Source organism: Myodes glareolus, chromosome 7 (genome assembly GCF_982192425.1).
Source record: "Myodes glareolus chromosome 7, mMyoGla1.1, whole genome shotgun sequence".
NCBI lineage: Eukaryota > Metazoa > Chordata > Mammalia > Rodentia > Cricetidae > Myodes > Myodes glareolus.
Window position 1 is genome coordinate 3828889 of NC_142032.1, and position 21145 is coordinate 3850033.

Genomic DNA, 21145 nt, shown 5'->3' on the forward strand with positions numbered 1-21145 from the left:
AGACTATCCGACTCACACAGAGAGTATCTACACCTGCTGAGCTAATTCTCTGGGTTTTTCTTTAGTATGGAAATCTTACTCATATGTGTATACACATAGTGTTTTTATTTGCATATGTGTGTACATACATATACTGCAGAACTGACTTGAAGGTGAGAAGAGAGTTTGCAGAATTCTATTCTCTCAACCCATCTGTGGCTCTCAGGTACTTATTTCCGGTTGTCAGACTTTGCCTAAGCGCCCTCACCCACTGAACCATCTTGGTGTCTTCTAACGTATACCATAAAATGGTCTACATAGGGGCTGGAGAGAGAATTCAGTGGGTAACAGCCCTTAATAGCTGAGCATTAGGATTTGAGCTTGAATTCCTGGCTCCTATAGAAAGAGCTGGTGTGGCTGCGCCTGTTCAACCTTCCACTGCTGTGGGTTAGCGAGACAGGAGGACCACGGAGGTTTCTCACTGTCATCCTGGATGGATCCAAGTTCAGAGAAAAAAGTTGTCATAACAAAATGAAGACAGAGAGCAGAGCTGCAGAAAGCACTGGACATTGTCCTCTGACTTTTGCATGTATGTGTACATGTCCCACATATACATGCTCACACACACACACAGCATATGTGTGCTCTTTGCCTCTATGTTATATTACATATGGTGTTTTACATATGGTTTCATTCACTTACCACATTCTGTGTGTTTCTGAGTCAAATAACAAATGTATATTTACATGGCGCTCCCCTTTGCACAGACGTGAACAACGATGCCAAACACATTTCCTGTGTATTCAGGTTTCAGGGCTTTAACTTCCCTGAAGCAAACACTTCCAAGCGGACAGAGGTGAGATCATGTGACGACACAGTTGGCCTTCTCAGAAACTGACAAATGCTTATCCCAGTGGCTGAGCCATTCACGCCCATCCAAGTGCACAGGGCACGGCATGCTCAGCTCCGCCAGTATTTGTTATTATCTGTCAAGTCTATTCAGCCTGTCCAGTGGATATAAAGTTCTATCTCACCGCAAGCTTACACTTTAACTATGTCAAAACACATATAACACATGATTGTCAATTTGACCATGTAAATTAATGACAATTATATTCACAATACAATAAACACAATTTCCAATACTTTTATCACCCAAAGAAAAATTCTATACCATTTAACAAAAATTCCTATCCCTAAGTTTACTTGTGATTATAAATGTCACATCCAAATGGTATTTGTGTTTTGTTTATTTTACTGCTTGTCTACCATAATGTCCTTTGAAAATAATGTCTGGTCTGACATGTGGACGGTGCCTTAACATTATCTGATTGAATTTTGTGAACTCTTTATGTACTCCTTATCACACGTGAGTTTGTGAATATTCATTCCAATTCTGTGTCTTTTTAAGATGATTTTAGGGATGAAAGTTAACTTCGAGGAAATATGAAGTATTACTGAATCTTTGGCAGCTCTTGCGGGAGCCATATTTAAGATGCCATCGTTTATTCAGAATTACGAGAATTTCTATGGCGTCTCCAGCAAGTTTCGAGGCTTCTGCTTTGTAGCTTATGCCTATGACCTGTTCAGACGGAATTTCGTGTCTAATGTGTGAGAAAGGTCACAGCTCACCATCTGGAGCTGGATCCAGCAGATCCAGGGCAATGTCCTAAAACGACATCTACCCCATAAAATTGCCATGTGCTTCTCTCAAAAACCAACAGATCTCAGAGCAGGCTCCTGTTCCACTCACAGCCTCTGTGAGGGTTCTAAATTACACTCTTGCTGACTCTTGAAAATCAAGAGGCATGTGTGTTTTTGAACCCTTTCGTGATTTTGGAGATAGTTGGAATAGTCTGCATTTCTACACAGACTGTAGGGCCAGTTTGATAGTTTTCTGAGAACTATCTGGAAACCTAATCCTGCACAAGTCTATACAAAAACATTAAAAAAAAACAAAGCAGTATTTTAAAGAAATTCAGATAATATGCTGCTCAAAGCCTAATGTCTCAGATGAGCAGTGGTGGTTTGTGCCTTTAATCCCAACACTCCGGAGGCAGAGGCAGATGGATCTCTGTGAGTTCGAGGCCAGCCTGGTCTACGGAGCGAGTTCCAGGGCAGTCTGAGCTACACAGAGAAACCCCCTCTTGAAGAACCAAATTAAAAAACAAAACAAATAATAACAATAAAAATATCTCATGTCTCCATTTCCTACTTTAAATGAACTCACATTTACTGAATACACGAACTCAATAGGAACTGTGTAAAAAGTCATCTGGGTGAGTAAGGCCAGTTACATCACGGCTAGGAGTGCACTTCAGAGGGAAGGCACACCAGTCAGAGGCCCTGAGGCATGACTCTCAGGTAGCAGATTCGCTCCTCAGCTCCTGTCCACTGCTCACTGCTCTGCGTAGACTTCACATTTGCTTTGCAAGACTTTGATTTTGTTCTTTCCCATCTTTTGGCATGGACACCAATGTCTCTAGATTTTAGTCTTTCTTTCCGGTCAAATAATTTAAAACTACAAACTTCTTGTCAAGCATCACTTTGTGGCTTTGATTTAATTACACAGAATTTTAATATATTGCATGTTACTTCATTATAACCAAATTCATAACTTAATTTCTTCTAATTTAATAATTTAATTTAAATTTCAAAATTCCAAACAAATTAAGGTAGACTCCTTGCATTTTTTTAATATTTAAAATATTTTTCATTAATGTTTTTTTCCACACAGTATATTTTGACAGTATATATCTACTGTGACAGCAGATATTCATCATCAATTCAACAGAAGCCCCAGCAGAAGTTCCTATGAAAGAGACCACTAATTAGAAGTAGACATAATATTAATTTCTAATTCCAAAAAATGAACAAAAGAGAAGAAACAAAAACTAGAAGAAGAAGGAGGAGGAGGATGAGAAGGAGAAGAATAAGAAGAAGAAGAAGAAGAAGAGGAGGAGGAGGAGGAGGAGGAGAAGGGAGAAGGAGAAGGAGAAGGAGAAGAAGAAGAAGAAGAAGAAGAAGAAGAAGAAGAAGAAGAAGAAGAAGAAGAAGAAGAAGAAGAAGAAGAGAGGAGGAGGAGGAGGAGGAGAAGGGAGAAGGAGAAGGAGAAGGAGAAGCAGAAGCAGAAGCAGAAGCAGAAGCAGAAGCAGAAGCAGAAGCAGAAGCAGAAGCAGAAGCAGAAGCAGAAGCAGAAGCAGAAGCAGAAGAAGAAGAAGAAGAAGAAGAAGAAGAAGAAGAAGAAGAAGAAGCAGAAGCAGAAGCAGAAGCAGAAGCAGAAGCAGAAGCAGAAGCAGAAGAAGACGAAGACGAAGACGAAGACGAGGAAATATAATAAGGGATTCATTGCAAAGTCGGAGGTAGGGTTAAATATCAGTAAATATGCTACTATATTAGAACATATTGCTTAGGACAAAAAATAATACATGCTTATCTACAGACATTCAAAAGCAAGTGACATACTCAACATCATTTCAGGATAAAAAGTTAACATAATATCAATACAATTAAATGCTATTTTATGGGTAAGCAGATACTCAAAATCCTCCGAAGTATCTCATGTATGGAATCACTAGAGGTATCTGCCAAGTCAGAACATCCTATCTACTGGGCATGTGTCCTTGCAGGAGCTTCTACAGCCACAGGGAAGCTGCCCAGGCTAGCCCATAAGGAGGTGAGCTACCCTCATAGACCATGCCCATGTCCTGAGCAAAGATGATCCCATTGTCACCTTTCTTATTCAAATTCTATCCATATTTCGCTTGTTTCAAGGGCACTGAATGCAGCATGGAAAGACCATAGCACGGAGAGCAACAGGGCATCCCTCTCAAAGCCCGTCCTTAGTTAAGGAGGCCTGTCCCAGCTGCTGCCTTCTGACTGAGCTGCTGGGAGGAATGTAAGCCAGCGGAGGCTGAGAGGAGGGATCACTGGCTGGAGGGTTAGCTCTCCCTCCTGACAGCTCTAAACCTGACCTGGGCTGCTAGGTCCCAAGGAGAGCATCTAACTAGCTAGTGCCCACGAGGGAGGAAAAAAGCACCTATGACTCACACAACACGTTTCAACCACACCCGATACACAGCCGTCTAGTGCCCACCTGCAGCCCACAGAGCACACCATGGCATGAGTCCTCGAGTCTATAGGTCACTGGAGTCACTAAAGCAAGAGCCTCCAAAAATATAAAAATAAAGAGAAAGCATTTCTAACTGAAATTATTTCAAATTTTCAAGTTACAGCCTCGGAGGAGGAAGTATCTATGACATGAATTATAGAAGACAGAAGAATCTTGGCAATTCTGTCTCCATTAAACATAAATATAAGTAACTTTTTATATTTATTTGCTGAAAGTCTAACCCCTGAGTTTGAATCTTAGGCCTTTTGTGAAGCAGAGAGTCTTGGAGATGATTAAATCATGAATGGTCCACTCTTGGGTTTGGGATTAAGTGTCCTCAAAACCTGAGAAGGCAGAGAGTTGGTCTCTCCCTTCCACCATAAGACCATGCAACCAGAAGACACCGCCTAGGAGCAGAGACAGGCCGTCGTCACACGGCATCTGCTGGGGGCTCGGTTCCCGGAAAGCACGCTTCTGTCACTTACAGGCTACACTGCTCACGAGAGTGGATTAGAACAACATGGATACGCTAGGATGATGTTCAAAGAACGGAGGAAGACTCAAATGGCAAGCTGAGAAAGAAATAATTCATACCAAAGACAGAGGCTAATCTCCAAGGCAGAAAGACAGAGGCTAATCTCCAAGGCAGAAAGACAGAGGCTAATCTCCAAGGCAGAAAGCACTGCAGGAAGAAAAGCTGCTGAAAGGATGAACAACTCAGCAGAAGGAGGGGAAAGGTGAGCAGTCCTCAGAGAGAGAGAGAAATGTTTGGGTCATGGACACTGGAAATAAGGACTACTCTACACAACCCACATGTTCAATCTAAAGGTGCCCCGAAACACCATCTCTTCTCTGGCAAATCACAGAACTGCAGTTTCTCCATCGTTCATCTGGTGGGAAATAATATCCTGAAAACTCTCTAGAGAAGATGGTGCTGAGCATGGAAGACGCAGAGTGAGCACAGCAAAGGCTCGCTCGGGGTTTACTCCAAGCACACGGACACGGATACGGGGAAGCCAAGAAAGGTTCCAACAGCTAAAAAGAACATGGGATTAAATAGATTAGGATATAGTCTGTGAGACAGTAGTGTCTGAAGGAATGGAAATAAAATCTGCAGTGGAGTACCCACTTTATATTATTAGGAACAAAAATGGCGTGTGTCCGAGGGACACGTTGCATTGCTTCATCTCCACCATGAGGACTTTGTGCGCAGATTAGAATTTCTGACATCACGATGTCCTTGAGAACCACTACCATGGCACTGTTGAATTTCCAGTATTTTTCTCTCTCAAGAGCACATGAAACTGTTTTCTCATGTATCATATGATATCTCAGGTTTGGTATATTATAAAATATTATTTTATGTAAGAAATAATTGATGCGGGATCACATATTTGAATTTACTGGACTATACATTGAGGAAATCGGGAAGGACAGATAAGAGAGAGGTGTCCATCTGCAGGCCCAGGGAGACAGCTTTAGGAGGTTGTGAGCATGTGCAAGAGTTTCCAGTCTCTACTGCAGCTCATTCTAATTTTGAGAGATACGGATGTATTGTTTTGGAAACCAGATTTAATTAAAGTAAAATCTGATAGCCCACGTCAACTGCTTTACAACTCTTACAAGGAATTAACTGCAACTGTGTCTCGCTCATCCCCTTCCATGTCACCGGGGACAGACGCTGAATTCGGCCTAGGCTGGGGAGCAGGGGAGAACACGCATGTAGCGGCATCAGTGCTGCAGGACAGAGGGCTTGTGCTCCGTGGCCAACAGGCACGGCAGCAGTGCAGTGATGTTCTGTGTCTAAATCTTCAACCGCATGAAAAGCTAGTACGCTTTAGCAAGGGGGCATTCTGCCTTCAGTGGATACACCTTATGATCTAGCATTCCCATTTCCATTTTATGAAGTTCACTTCCAACAATAAATTTCTGATATTAAAAAAAAGATGAGGACAATTAAAATGTATTCTGTCCCTGTGAAGTTCAATACTAGATTTAAAATAAAATAGAAAAAAACACCTTATAATACCCTTTTCCTCGAGGTGAAATCACACACGACCGAGATTTAACAGCCTGCACAAAGTGTGTGGGCTACTTACTATGTGTGACAATAACCTCTGCCAGCCTGGTTTCTGTGTACCCTCATTCAGAAAAGTTATTCACTGTTATCGTTAACTGCCAGCTTTCAGGACAAAGTCACCTTCAATTGAAATCCACAAACATTTATCTTAAGAAAAATAAAAAGCAATTCAATGCACAATAATGAGGCATATTAAATACTGTAAGCAGTAGATAAAGGGTGGTGGTATCACCCATCAGGACTGAGACTATGAAGGATTTATAGAGGTGACAAAAGGACCACAGACGCTGGGGCTGTTACTCCTTATGTATGAATCTCCTGGCCGGAAGTATCTGGGAAATTTATTTGATTTAAAAAGTATGAAACTATTATTAAAATATTTCTTCATTATTCATTAATGAGCAGGTTATTTGCTAATTGTAGGGCCTAAAAATTAAATGTTTTATGAAAATCAGGAAAAGATTTCTTCATGCACAGATCTAAGAGGACATATTAATATATAATTTCAATCTGGATATAATTAAAATTTTAGATTAAAAATAGAAAACATTAACAAAAACAGTGAAAGTGAAATTAATTCTAATAATTCTGTCTTTGAATAGGTTGCCAGAATGCATGGTATCACTACAAATAACATTATCAGAAAATACATGCAATTAATATGAAATTTTCTTGACAAATTAGTTTCTACATTGAATAGAAGATAAATTTTACTAGGAGAGCATTAACTTTTCTAGTCTACAGAAAAAAAATATGTTTTCATCTGGGAAGATTATACCAGCATACTTTAAAGATTAATTGGAGCACAGCAGTGCAGGTAGCAAGCATTCTAAGTAAAAAAACACATTCAAGGCCTCAAAACCACATCAACACTTATGAGTAAACTATCGAGATTATTATGCAAAAACATGAAGTACAAACCCTATAGATAATCAATACCACACATTCCCACATCAAAGCAGATGCTAAGCTCAATCAACACGAAAACATGAAATCTTCAGGTTTACATTGGTATAAGAGAACCACTTTGTGTCTAAGGGAGTCAGAGGTGCTATTAATTTTGCTATGGACAACTGGACAAACAGACATTTTCTGACTTGCCGTCTGCAGGACTGGTTTTCAGTCCCTAGAACCTGGAATACAATTCACCATTAACTACAGCATTGCCTCGTTACGACTGTGCTAGCGCCCAGAATTCTTGGCAGTTTCCTGGCTCTGTGCCCATGCCCTCAACAGAGTTACGAACAGCTCTAAATACTAGGCTTCACGCCCCTTAACCCGATACTCAAGACAGCACACAACACCAAACGACCAAGCCATTTTTAAATATGTTTATGTAAGAAAAACTGCGGTGTCCTGACTACGTCGGCATTTTCATTGTTTCAACTGATAAAGAAAAATAACTTAACGAAATCCACAGAGGCTATGACTGAGTTTTCTCCACACTCCATTCGGACTCTGAATACTTTCAATCGTCTCAACGGCATCATTTAGAAACACAACTGTCCTAAAATAATAGAGAATTTAATTATATTTTGCATTTCAAAGCACTTTCTACATGGAAAACAATTTTGCACAACTTACATGAGTATTCTAAGATAAAAGAATAGCCAAAGGTTACATGTAAATTACTCATTATCTAAAGGAAGCCAAGAGATTTACTGCTTACTTTATGTTAGCGCATCTGCAGGCAAAATAGAATTCTGAAAGTAATAATATAGTCTCCGTGAGGTGAATGCTTCACACTGATGATGTAATGGAAATCCTCTTCTGGCAATGGCAGATTGCACGTATTTGGAGTAAAACCTTTGGGCATTTTGTGTTTTTGCAAGTCAAAGATGGTTTCAACAAGTGCTACAGTCCACTTAAGGTAGAACTTCATGACACAGCAACCCATTCAAAGACACAGGTTAATGTTTTTTCTAAAGAAGTTTAAAAAAAAAAAAAAAAACGAGATTCATGTTTGTGGAAATCAATGCCAAGGCATTTTCAAGAAAAAAACGGTCAAAGAAGGTTTCCATAGGTTTGTCGGCTGTTCAGGTTTTCAATTGTACATATTTTGCAAACCTTGACCACTGTAAACTGAATTTTGATATTCTGGTCATCTGAGCTGTTAGTGAGTGAAGGGCCAGTGATGTAAAGTGATTAGAGCCAATAAAAGCAAAACAGTAAACTCAATGTCTAAAGTCCCAATGGAAGTCCAGTGCCTAACAGGCATAAATCAGTAACATTCTTTAACAACAAAATAAGATAAAAAAATACAGATAAGTAATATAATGACCTTATTACTATATCATCTTTCTATACCAACATATAAAGTGTGCAAACACTCCTACACGAATACACACTATGTGGAAACAGTATGCTAGCATAAGGCTGTAGGTTTCAGCTTGGCCTTTTGTGTCCTGTATGTCTTATTGCAGTGCTGATTTTCCTGGACTACAGCTATAAAGTTTTGAAGAGCTACTTTAAAATAAGTATGAGTTTAGAACTAGTCATCAGACCGTGTCACATAGTTATGTCAGAAGGTAACACCCATAGTCTATGCAACACATGAGCTGAACTAGCAGGGCAGCAACAATTAGGCTAAAGTGGGCAGGGGAGATCACTCGGTAGTGAACTCTACAGGAAGAGCTAGGGGCAACTAAGGAGAGCCCTGCCTTCCCCAGGAAAGGGCACAACAACAGGTTATCCAGCACCAATGGGAGCCTGAAGCACACCTGCGGCATCTTACAGACGGAGCAGCGTCCTTCTGTCTTTAGGAATGGCCATGTATATACACTTATGTGTACGGAACAACGTCTTACAGACGGAGCAGTGTCCTGTCTTTAGGAATGGCCACATATATACACATATGTGTACGGAACAACGTCTTACAGACGGAGCAGTGTCCTTCTGTCTTTAGGAATGGTCATGTATATACACATATGTGTACGGAACAACAAGGAAAAAGAGGCCATAAGTTTGAAAGAGAACAGGAGCAGTATATGGGAAGGTTTGGGAGGAAGAAAAGGGAAAGGGAAATGATGCAATTATATTATGATCTCAAAATATAAACTAACTAAAAAGTATATCTATGCTTCACAATGGCAATAAACAATAAAAATACTGATAATAAAAGGACAAGTATTTAATTTTATCAACTCACATAAATGTTTTAAGATGGCAAATAATTTAAAATTACAATAATTTATTCAATTTCAAAGATTAAAATCTGTTAAACTGACAATATAGACTACTATGTCATTTATGGGGAAACTGTGAGAAAGGAACATATACTGACGTGGCTTATACATGCATGTAATAATGTTAGAAGAGGAACATATGCTCACATGCCTTATACATGCATGTAATAATGTTAAAAGAGGAACATATGCTCACATGCCTTATACATGCATGTAATAATGTTAGAAGATGAATACATGCTCACATGCCTTATATAAGCATGTAATATGCTAGAAGAGGAACGTATGCTGACGTGGCTTGTACATGCATGTAATAATGTTAGAAGAGGAACGTATGCTGACATTGCTTGTACATGCATGTAATAATGTTAGAAGAACACAGCTAGAAAAATAGAACTGATTGGTTAGTTGCATGAAGAAAATCGAGGGGCTGAATCAGAATGCAATTTTGAATTCTGAAGCTAAAAGATATGTTACCTGTTATAATTTATAGGAAAACAAGAAAGAGATACAAAATGTTAAATTTATGTTAGCTCATCTGCTAGCCAAATAATGATTCTGCACGTAATAACACGCCGTCCATCATGGAAGGATGCTCCGTTTGGAGAGCAAGCTGCCTGTGTTTGCTTCTGATAAAAAGAAAAATTACTTCTAAATATTCTCTTCTATGACTAGAATAAAACTTCATGATACCAATTTGCCAAAGAAATGGGAAACTGTGTCTATAAAAGGGCTCTAAGGGAAATGATCACTCTCATCCTGAGCTATTCTGAGTAAGAAGAAGCTGTCCACCACTGACTCAACTGTAGAATACACTCAAGCCTGGATCGCTGCACACGTGAAAAAGCAGAGCTGAAGTGTATGTAATTACTTATATAATTTATATGATGTAGTTTTGTTTTCAAAACTAGAATCATGAGTTCATTCAATACTCTGTAAAGAATACACAGCATAAATATAATTAAAGGACATTTCATGGCATTAAATGACAAGCAGTTAAATCAAATTATAATTATAGGAGCCTCAAAGATTTGAAAAGGAATGACCGTCACACTCGGCACCAGAGAAAGCATTTTGTAGGTAAAGGCAGCAGGGACTTAGCACTGTGAAGTCTGAGGCTGAGGGTGTGCTTCCCGGGAGACACACAATCCACCACAGAGGTTATCTTTCTGATCACAGGCTTTCGAACCACTGCTGGTGATGATGTCGTGCACAGCGCTAGGATCTCAGCTAATTAACTGTCTCCATGCTACAAATAATGCAGCTGAGTGACTGTGAAATAACACTATAGAGTTTGAGATCCGCAGAAAGCAAGCTTATTCTAAATTAAATATGAAATACAGAATTACGAAAACTTCATATTAGCATGCAATTTACTTAGTCCTGGACAATCCATAATCAGTCTGGATAAGACCACCATACTAGATGTATTTTCCCTTCTGTTAGAACCAGATGGACAGACTCTGAACATTCACAAGTGGAAACATTAAACTTATGAAACAAACCACCCATAAAGTCTGCACTGGGCTAAATATGCACACGGATGAACCACTATTATACAGGCAATAAAGAATTCTGTACATGTAATGGTACCATGTAGGAGAATGCTCAACACATGTGTAAGAATTTGTCTCAAGTCAGCTTTAGGACTGTGGTCTAATTCTTTGTTTAAGCATCAATTTAGAAAACATAGATGGAGTTAATACAGGACACTGGAACACAGATAGAGTTAATACAGGACACTGGAACACGGATGGAGTTAATACAGGACACTGGAACACGGATGGAGTTAATACAGGACACTGGAACACAGATAGAGTTAATACAGGACACTGGAATACAGATAAAGTTAATACAGGACACTGGAACACAGATAGAGTTAATACACGACACTGGAACACGGATGGAGTTAATACAGGACACTGGAACACGGATGGAGTTAATACAGGACACTGGAACACGGATGGAGTTAATACAGGACACTGGAACACAGAGTTAATACAGGACACTGGAACACGGATAGAGTTAATACAGGACACTGGAATACGGATAAAGTTAATACAGGACACTGGAACACGGATGAAGTTAATACAGGACACTGGAACACGGGTGGAGTTAATACAGGAAAATGGAACACGGATGGAGTTGATGCAGGACACTGGAACACGGATGGAGTTGATGCAGGAAAATGGAACACGGATGGAGTTGATACAGGAAAATGGAACACGGATGGAGTTAATACAGGAAAATGGAACACGGATGGAGTTGATGCAGGACACTGGAACATAGACGAAGTTAACACAGACAGCTGGATCACAGAAGAACTTAATACAGAACACTGGAGGCACGATGACTTTGATAGTCAAACTTCTATTGTGTCAACTCCAATGTGAAAACAAAAACTCTTTTCATATATGTATATAATAATTCATGCAATATATTACAATACAAGAACACTTTACTGGAATAAAAATGAATACAGTTTGGGAATATATTGTATAGATACACACGTATTCAACAACAATTAATGAAAAATAGAGGCCATGGATTTGAAAGAGAACAGGAAGAGAACAGGATGTCTTCGTGGGAAAAATGTAATTATACTACAATCTCAAAATTTAAAAAAAGACTTAAAAATAATAAACAAACACACAACAGTTTCAAGTCTGCTCTGTTATAATACCTAGAAAAATCGTGCATGGATTGCACCAACCACAGAAAGCTGGGCTCTTCACCTAAATTAAATATCACAAAAATGCACCACAAGCTTGGTCACAAGACAATGTGCTGGGGCAGTTTTTCAACTGAGGTTTCTTCTACCAAAGTGAATCTGCCTGTGTCAAGTTCATATAAAACTAGGGACACAAGGCGCTGCTGTCCACTGGTCCTGATGTCCTGAGATCCATTTCCAAATCCCAGAAAAGGTGAAGGAGAGGAAAAAACTCCACAAAGCTGTTCTCTTGCTTCAGTACATGGGCCATGCCACACAAACATGCCAGCATACATGTTCATGTGCATGTATGCACATAGATTCTCACACAAACAAAATAGCAATATTTTAAAAACTAAAGAAAACCACTGTTAAGAGATTCCAAAAAAGAAAACAATCCAAGATGTAGGAGTTTCTACTCACAACAGTAACATACAATTCAGCGTCTATTATTCTTTATATCACACACAGACAACAATAAACATAACTGATACTTACTGAAGCCTGATACACTTAAAAGGATGCACCAGATGAACAGCTGGCACTGATGAACTCTATAGCATAGTCCTTTAACCTGGCTCTACCCACACTTGACACTTTGTAACAAATTTTAACCTCTCTCAACTCCGGTGTGATACACATGAGGAACTTACATAAACACTGCTGGTGAGGTGACAGTTCCCATGTAGGTGGCATTGCACCCATGAATGTAAACAGTATTATCTCAGTCTGTGACATTATATGAAATAAATCCTCTTCAACTACTCAAAAATGATTTATGAAAACATAGATTATTAGTTTAAAATTGTTAGAAGTACATGAAGTAATTTAATTTGTTTCTATTTTCTTTGTATAAATGTGAATTTTATATGCTTAAGTCAATCTTTAAATGACCTTATGAAAGACCTTTCAATAAATATAGAATGAGCAGCCTCGGGGTAAGGGAGCACTGCTCTGGAGCTAAGCAAGCATTACTCTGTCTTCTTAGGGTTACATCAAATAAGGATTGATCATGTCTTCATATTACAGAGCCCACAGTGCATTCCCACTACAACAAACGGATGCTTATGGTACATTATAAATAGCCAATTACAAACCAAACCTCCCTACATTTAGGTTATCTTTGGAGTTTGATATATAGTTCATTGAGCTTGGATTCTGGAATGGACGGGCCACATCTTGAACTATAGCTTGTCCAGCTAGCAAGCACTCCCCTCTAGAATCCATAGCAGGAAAAAGGAAATTCTGCATCTCTTAGGGCAAGAGTTAAATACTATTTTTGACAAAAATCCGGAGTCATCTAAACTTTTAGGTTCAATTTCTTGGCTCCGGCTTAAGCATTTCTTTGTGACTGGCAGTGCCCATATCTGAGTACACAGTGCCATTGCCAAGAGCACAAGCTATCAGAAAGGTTGCTGCGGATGTCCCAGATAAAAAAAGACTTAAGGCGTTCAACTTTCTGAGGCTAGGGTTTGGTCTGACTGATTTGCTTCTGTTTTCTGAGTAGACTTGGAACACTACTTCAGAAAGTTCCTGGAAGAAAGAACAGCACGCTCCATGTTAACACACCTGTACATCATCTGTTTCAGCTACATAACAACTCAAAGAAGGCAGAACATACTTCAAGAATCTTTTGAAATAATATGAAATTGTCTGCATAGGCAAAGGTTCTCTATTAATGTCTTTGAATGAGTTCACTTTGAAGAACTAGGCAGTTATATATCTGCAGAATATATTATTTAAAATCTAATTACCATATTAAAGAACTTTTCTTTAAATTGGAAAGGTAATATACATAGTTCACGTGTTCTATTTGCTCCCAAGCACACCTCACCCTTGCTTTAAATGCAAATCACACCTTACACTGGAGCACTGTCTCTGCTCTCTCACTCTGAGCCCAAATGTTAGAGGGGCAGTCTCTTCTCTGCGCCAGATGATCATCTGTATAATCAATCTGCCAGTACATCCCCAACAAAATGGACGGACAGCCCATTCAAAAGGGGAAACTCCACTCCTGATACTGTAAAGTCAGCTAATAACTCAACCTGAAGATGCCAGAGACACCAGAAGAGAATCTACTACGGTCATTTTTTTTAAATTAACATAGCCACCAACTGTATCTGAATACTTTCCTTCTATCCACAGTTAAGCGTAATATTAAGCCCCCATCAGAGTTCCTTCTGCAGAACACAGGGGCTACTGTAGAGATCCACAACGGTCAAAGTTTAAAGAAGTAGCCATGGGGTACTCAGCCCAAATTCATCCATTTCAAGCATATGCCCTACAACTCAGGAAACATCCAGGGGCGGGGTGTTTAGACATAGCTGCGTGCCTCACCTATGAACTCTCAACAAGATGGCCACTTGCATGAAACCACTCCAAGTGGATGGGTAAAACTCCTCAAAGTCACACCCCTCAATGAAGGGCTCCACATAGCCAGCGGCTGCTTAGGAGGAGGAGCTACCTACAAGGAAAGGCCCGATACGTTTCCCAGTCCTAGTTCATCAGCCCCAAGCACATGAACACACAGGCAACATCACCCACATTCAGTAGGGTGTATGTGGGCACATGTAACACAGGAAGAGCTGGGGAGGGGGAGGGTGGGGAGGATTTGAATACGGTGAACTCATTTTTGAAACTCTCAGTTAAGTTAATGATTTTAAATTTTAGACAAGGAATAAAAATTTGAGGGAATAAAGACTAAAGCATGTATATCCAATACATTTATGTACAGATTCTTGCCTGAATATATAAAATGCAAGGTTTTATGATTAATCACATAATATTTACTCAGAGAAAGTCACTCCTACTGGCAATTTCTTAATCTACCTAAATAATTGGGCCTAAACAATGACAATGCCCAACCATTTCTAAAAAAAAAAATTTCAGGAAATATTTTTCATATTATAAATATAGTATATATATTTGTTTTATTTTGAGACAGGGTTTCTCTGTGTAGCTTTGGAGCCTGTTCTGGAACTCGCTCTGTAGACCAGGCTGGCCTAGAACTCGCAGAGATCCACCTGCCAGCACCTCCTGAGTGCTGGGATTAAAGGTGTGCGCCACCATCAACCACATATTTTATATTTTATTTAAAACACTTGCAAATGTTTGCATAGTAATTCCACATACATTTATCCAACCTCCACATTTCTAATTCACTGCATTACTACTGTCATTTCCAAAAAACTTTTCATAGATCATACCTCACCCCAGGGGTAACACAATAACCCAGGAGTTTCCCAAGTATGTGCTTATACGGAATGTGCTGGATGTGGTTTAAAGACAAAGAGTTTTGCTCAAAGCTTTAGCCCATGACACTTCTGCTGTTAGCAGTATTTATCAATCAGTCTAAAATACAGCAAGAAAAACAGTGAACTCCGAAGCTCCCAGACGTACACTTAAGTTTCAGTTGATCGTTTTCAGTTACAGGTTAAGGCTGATAACAATAAATCCAAATCAGATCTTAGGACTTCAAGAGGTATGGTTAGGTTCACAGGACAGCTCTTTATGCCGGGCAATTTATCTGATTTTTCATGTTACTTATTTTTAAACATGAGAGGAGTACAATATTCTAGAAAGGCTGTTAAAAATGTGATTAAATTCTATATTAATACTTTTGAAAATTTGAAGAACTGGAAATTTAACTGAATTTATAAGGGAAATAATGCTGCTACAAGAAATTAATGCAGCATTTAAAGACTCATGGACATCATGGAGTTAAATGGAAGTGAGGCTCCCCTTGCTAATGAATGTAGATTTTGTTGTCAAGACACAAGTAAATCACTCAAGTAAATCACTCAAGACATGCAAAAATAAGTTTCCAAGTAGAAAATGCTACACTTCTTTTAACTATTAATATAGTCAGTCACAGTACTTTTATTAGTCAAGTATATGATTATAAGAAAAAATTAGAACATCTTGATTTATCTGTCTTATGAAAAGTAAGAAAATTTCAAACTCAGGGTTGGACAGTTCAGTGCACTTACTATTCTTCTTGGACATGATTTCAATCCCCAGGACCCACAGGGCAGCTCACAGACATCTGGAACTTCAGTTCCAAAGTATGACACACCCTGCTCTGGCCTGAGCACAGGCATCCATGTTGTGCACAGACACACAGGCAGGCTAAACACTCAAACACATCTAAAACCTCACACCCCAATATTATAAAGAAACCGCTCAGAACAGCAGCTCACGGAGCCATGCTTCAGCACACATCCGGTGTAAACAGATGTTTGTTCTAATGGGGTGGCTAGTAACCTAGCATGTATCCTTGAAGCTAAGTGTTTCCAACACCTGTATAAAGAAGAATAACCAGTGCTAATGCTTCACCTTTCCGTGTATTGACTTCCACGAACCCATGAACCAATATACCCTGATTGTTCCCTTCCAGGGTGTTGACTTCCATGAGCCAATGTCTCCTTCTTGTTCCCTTTCATGAGCATAATCCAAAAGAAAGGTTTTATATTATGTGAAGGGTAAGTTACCAGGGAAGCCAAGTAGAAGAGGTAATATCAAAACTGAAGTCTTGGTAGGTTTTTTAGAGCTCCTGAACTCTTAGGTGTTTTATTCAATAGGAATAATAATCATAGGTGTCTAATATTAAAATTATATTATTAAAAAGTATAGTCAGGTTTAAGAGACCCAAAGTTTCAAATAAAAAGAAGCAAGTGCTCTGCCGTAAACCCAATGCATGACTTTTCAAGTCATTTCCATTTTAAATGCCCCTTCTATGTGGAAAAGCACAACTTCATAAGACAAGCACAAGAATTCTAAGTTTTAAAAAAAATCACCGCAGAAAAACTAGCATTCTGTCCATACAGCTGACCCCGAATCGTAAGAAGAATCACAGCTCAGTGTCTGAGAGAGAGCATCATCGGGTAGACAAGACGAATGAGGGCCTTGCACTTCTGGCACATAGCAGTCTCAGTCAACGCTGCTAGGACAGGCAAATCAACACGAGACTTGCCTCCGCTCACACCCTGTCTGAAGCACAATTTCCTGATGAGCACATGGAGTGACCTAAAAGATTGTAGTTGTCAACTCTGAGTTTTTTTTGGTTTGTTTGTTTGTTTTTTGCTTTATTTTGTTTTTCAAAACAGAGTTTCTCTGCATAACAGCACTGGCTGTGCTGAAACTTGCTCTGAAGACCAGGCTGGCCTCGAACTTACAAAGATCCGCCTGCCTCTGCCTCCCAAGTGCTGAGATTAAAGGCATGCACCACCACCGCTCAGCTCAACTGTGGGATTTTATAAACAGAGAACTGTCCAATGCTAACGTATAAATGGTTTGGTAACTCTGTACTTGAAAGAGCACATGCATGACTTAGCAGAGATCCACGGCTGCTCAAACCCTCACAGAGATCAGATAATGGGACCGCTACCTCTCTCCGTCGGGAAGCCCAGCAAGTCTGTTTAATCTTCCAAACCACAGCAGCCACCAGCAGCAAGGATAAAAAGCAACTAGAAAATAAAGCACAGATAAATGTGTTCAAAATACACTTGAAATATGCAGTAAAGGAAAATAACATAAGGTAGATTAAATATATAGAGAAAAACATGTCATGATAAATATTTCTTAAAAGAATATCTTCATCATCAACTTAGTTGTTTCTTTGTGAACTGAAATTTTTTTTCCTGGTTTGTATACCAATAAAATTACTCAGGATAATAATGATTAGTATCTATCTAACATATCACATTTTAGAGAACATATTCTGTAAACTGTTTCAACTAAATTTTCCTGTACTTTAGCTAAATGTTCTTTACCCTATTAATGGACTCATTCCTCATTCAACAATGGGAACTTTATTTGAAATCTCTTTGGTAATTTTGTTTTCTTTCATTCTTTTTGAACCATTTTAAATCAACAAATGTTGATTACATTCTAGATTCCTTCTTTAAATTATGGAAAACCCTTCAAGTTCAGTTTACAGGGCTTCGAGAACGGTCCGAGTAAAGGTGCTTGCTGTTGCCCTGATGACCCAAGTTTGATTTCTAAAACCCGCCTGCTGGAAGACGAAAACCAACCCCTGAGGGCTGTCGCCTGGAGTTACATTTAACTGTGGCATGCAGGCATCCCCTCCCACAACGTAAAAATGAAGAAGTGGGCATTTTACATAGGTGTAAATAATGAACTTCTCTGTTTCTCAAAAACAGACTTGTGGTCTGGGCACAGAGCTTGGTGGGAAGACATTTTTCCTAATTAGTGTACGACCCTGTGTTTAGCCACAGTTCTGGCACAGACGGGGGTTTGAGGGAGACAAACAGGGGATTAATTTTGCAAATCTGTATCTTTAGTACTGTCAAAATTACAGCACCTTATCATTAAAAAGGATTTAAGAGATTATTTAGTTCAAAATCCTGTCTAGAAAAGAAATCCCTGGTAAACTCTGAGAGTGACTAAGTATGCAATTCACCTAATTAAACAATCATCTGGGAATTGCTAACTCACAAGCCAGTGCTTTCCACATTTGGTTAACTCCAAGTATGAAAATAGAATCATTTCGGCCACTTCATACCAAATCCATTCTGAGTAAATCTGAATCAGCGTGCTACATTCTGAAACATCCTATATATCTGAAAAAGCCTTCATGGCACCCTCTGGCTGAGCAGTTCCCATCCACCTGTCTTTCACCCTTAAAGAGACATGTTTGGTGTCCAGGGGCATTTTATTGTCATGATTTGGCTGGCATTGTTGGATGTTGCTTAACGACTTAAAATATACAACACACACACACACACACACACACACACACACTCACACACACGATTTTATATTCAGACTGCCAAAGTTGTCAAAGTTGAGAAATTCTGTCTGCATCTCAGTTATTTCCATAGAAACCACATTTCTCATACTACTCTCAGGTTAGTAGCATAAATGTTATTAATAATGCTGAAAATTTAGAATCTGAAGGTCCATTTTAATTTCAGAAATATCATTATGTCCTGTCCTTAAATTTTTAGCTCAAAAGACACAAACTTGCCATTCCAAACTGAACTCAGACTAAAATGGCTGCCATTGAGGAGCAGCAGCACCAAGTACCGTGAGGGGCTCACTCTATGACCCCAAGACTCTGAGGGCCCCTGTGCAACCCCTGCGCTTGCTCAAAGATGGCGCTCGGAAGCATGAAGAGCACTGCTGAGTTTTATGCTCACCAGTGCTAACAGAAAAGCCATTTTCCCTCTGACATTTTTATTCCAGTAAATGGGATTTCGTTTTGTTTTTGTGGTTTTTCAAGATGGGTTTTGCTGTAGCTATTGAGCCTGTTCTGGAACTTGCTCTTGTAGATCAGGCTGGCCTCAAACTCACAGAGATCCGCCTGCCTCTGCCTCCCGAGTGCTGGAATTAAAGGCATGCGACACCACTCAGCTCCAGTAAAATGTAAAAGGCAATCTTATCATCCTTTATAATTAATCACAATTGTAGTAGTAGATGACAGCTTCCAGACAAGAAGTCATTTACATTAAACATAATCTGAACACTACAGGGGGTCTCACTTGTCTTTCTGCACAGTCACAGTGTTTGTACCACAGGGGTGCAGGACAAGAATTACTGGAGATGGAGATAGCACACTCTTCCTAGATCTAAAATCCCTTCTCACTCAAATTCCTTGACTCACGTAAACAGATTCACTTTTATGGTAATTAGAACAACATAAAACATGAAGCCTTTACGACCACTTTCTGTGGAGGAAGTGTGCAGAATGGGAGGCTTATACCCAACAGTGCCCTAGAATTCCTGCCGGGCAGCAGTCAGAGGGAGGGCATGGCACTGGCCTTTGGTGACACATCCTGGAGCCATAAGCAGAATTTACAGTTCCTAAATTCTCTGGGAAACACCATGGGGCAGGGCTGTGCATGATAATTCTGTCCATTCCATTTTGCAAGAAGAGAAGTAAATGCTGCTTGCGCTAATTCACTGAAATCTATTGGTCTTTACATTATCTTCTCTTATTGATAAACCGAAGGGTTCACTGGGTAGCATCAAGCATCTGTGTCCTTGGATTTATTTTCGTCACTATTTCAACACAGGAGGAAAATCAACTTTGGCAACTTTCTCTGAGATTTCTTCCTCATAAAAAGGTTTCTGTAAATTCTGGTATAGGTACCGAGGAGACCAGATACAGGGACTTCAAGAAGAGAGAAGAAAGGAGGAGGAGAGGGACAGGGAATGGAGTGGGGAGGGGGAAGACAGAGAGGGAGGAAGGTGAAGGGAAGGAAAGAAAGAGAAGGGTGAGCAGGGCAGAGTAAGAGAAGAGAGAAAAATATGTGGCTCTATAGCACCAGAATTCTCAGGGGTTCAACACGTCTATGTAATGAATGCAGTAGCAACAGAAATTTAAAAAAAAAAAAGCCAACTAGATGTGAGAAGAAAACTTAGGGACAGACACTGCAATAATTAAAACATAACCTGTACACAGTGACTATTTTTACAACATTCCTAATACAAAGTATGGAATATCCAGTAATATCATCGAGGGAACTCACTCTCAACCTTTCTAACATGTCGACCCTTTGATACAGTTCCCCATGTTGTGGTGACCCGCAATTATGAAATTATCTTCATTCCTACTTCATTAACTCATTTGCTACTGCTATGAATTGCAATGTGCTGGAGGAATTCCTTCAGCCAGTAGCTATTAAGAGGCCATGCCCAAGTGGGCTGGTATGTGCACCATAGTACTATGAGACAATGCTCTTGTACCCTGTAAAAGAATAGTTTAATAAAATGCTGATTGGCCATAGCCAGGCAGGAAGTATAGGCGGGGTGATCAGAACAGGAGACTTCTAGAGGAGGAAAGGCTTAGTCTGCAGCCATCATTCAGACCAAGAGGAAGAAAGAAGAGAATGCCTCACTGATAACAGGAACCAAGTCATGTGACAAACACAGACAAGAATTATGGACTAATTTAAGATGTATGAATTAGTTAATAAGAAGCCACTAGGCCAATCAGTTTATAATTAATGTAGGCCTCTGTGTGTTTCTTTGGGACTGAATGTCTGCGGGACCGGATGGGGCAGAAACCACTGCCAACAGCAATGTAATATCTGACATTCAGGAATTCTGATATGCAA

General features: G+C 39.5%; 1 protein-coding gene across 1 annotated transcript in view; it reads right to left on the reverse strand.

The window, feature by feature from the left end:
• The window catches only part of Atrnl1 (attractin like 1), a 542404-nt gene that overhangs the window by 327564 nt on the left and 193695 nt on the right, over positions 1–21145 (reverse strand). Inside the window, exon 26 of the mRNA XM_048424018.3 lies at positions 17452–17530. Coding sequence (XP_048279975.3) covers positions 17452–17530 — 79 coding nt within the window. The remainder of the gene's footprint in view (positions 1–17451; positions 17531–21145) is intronic.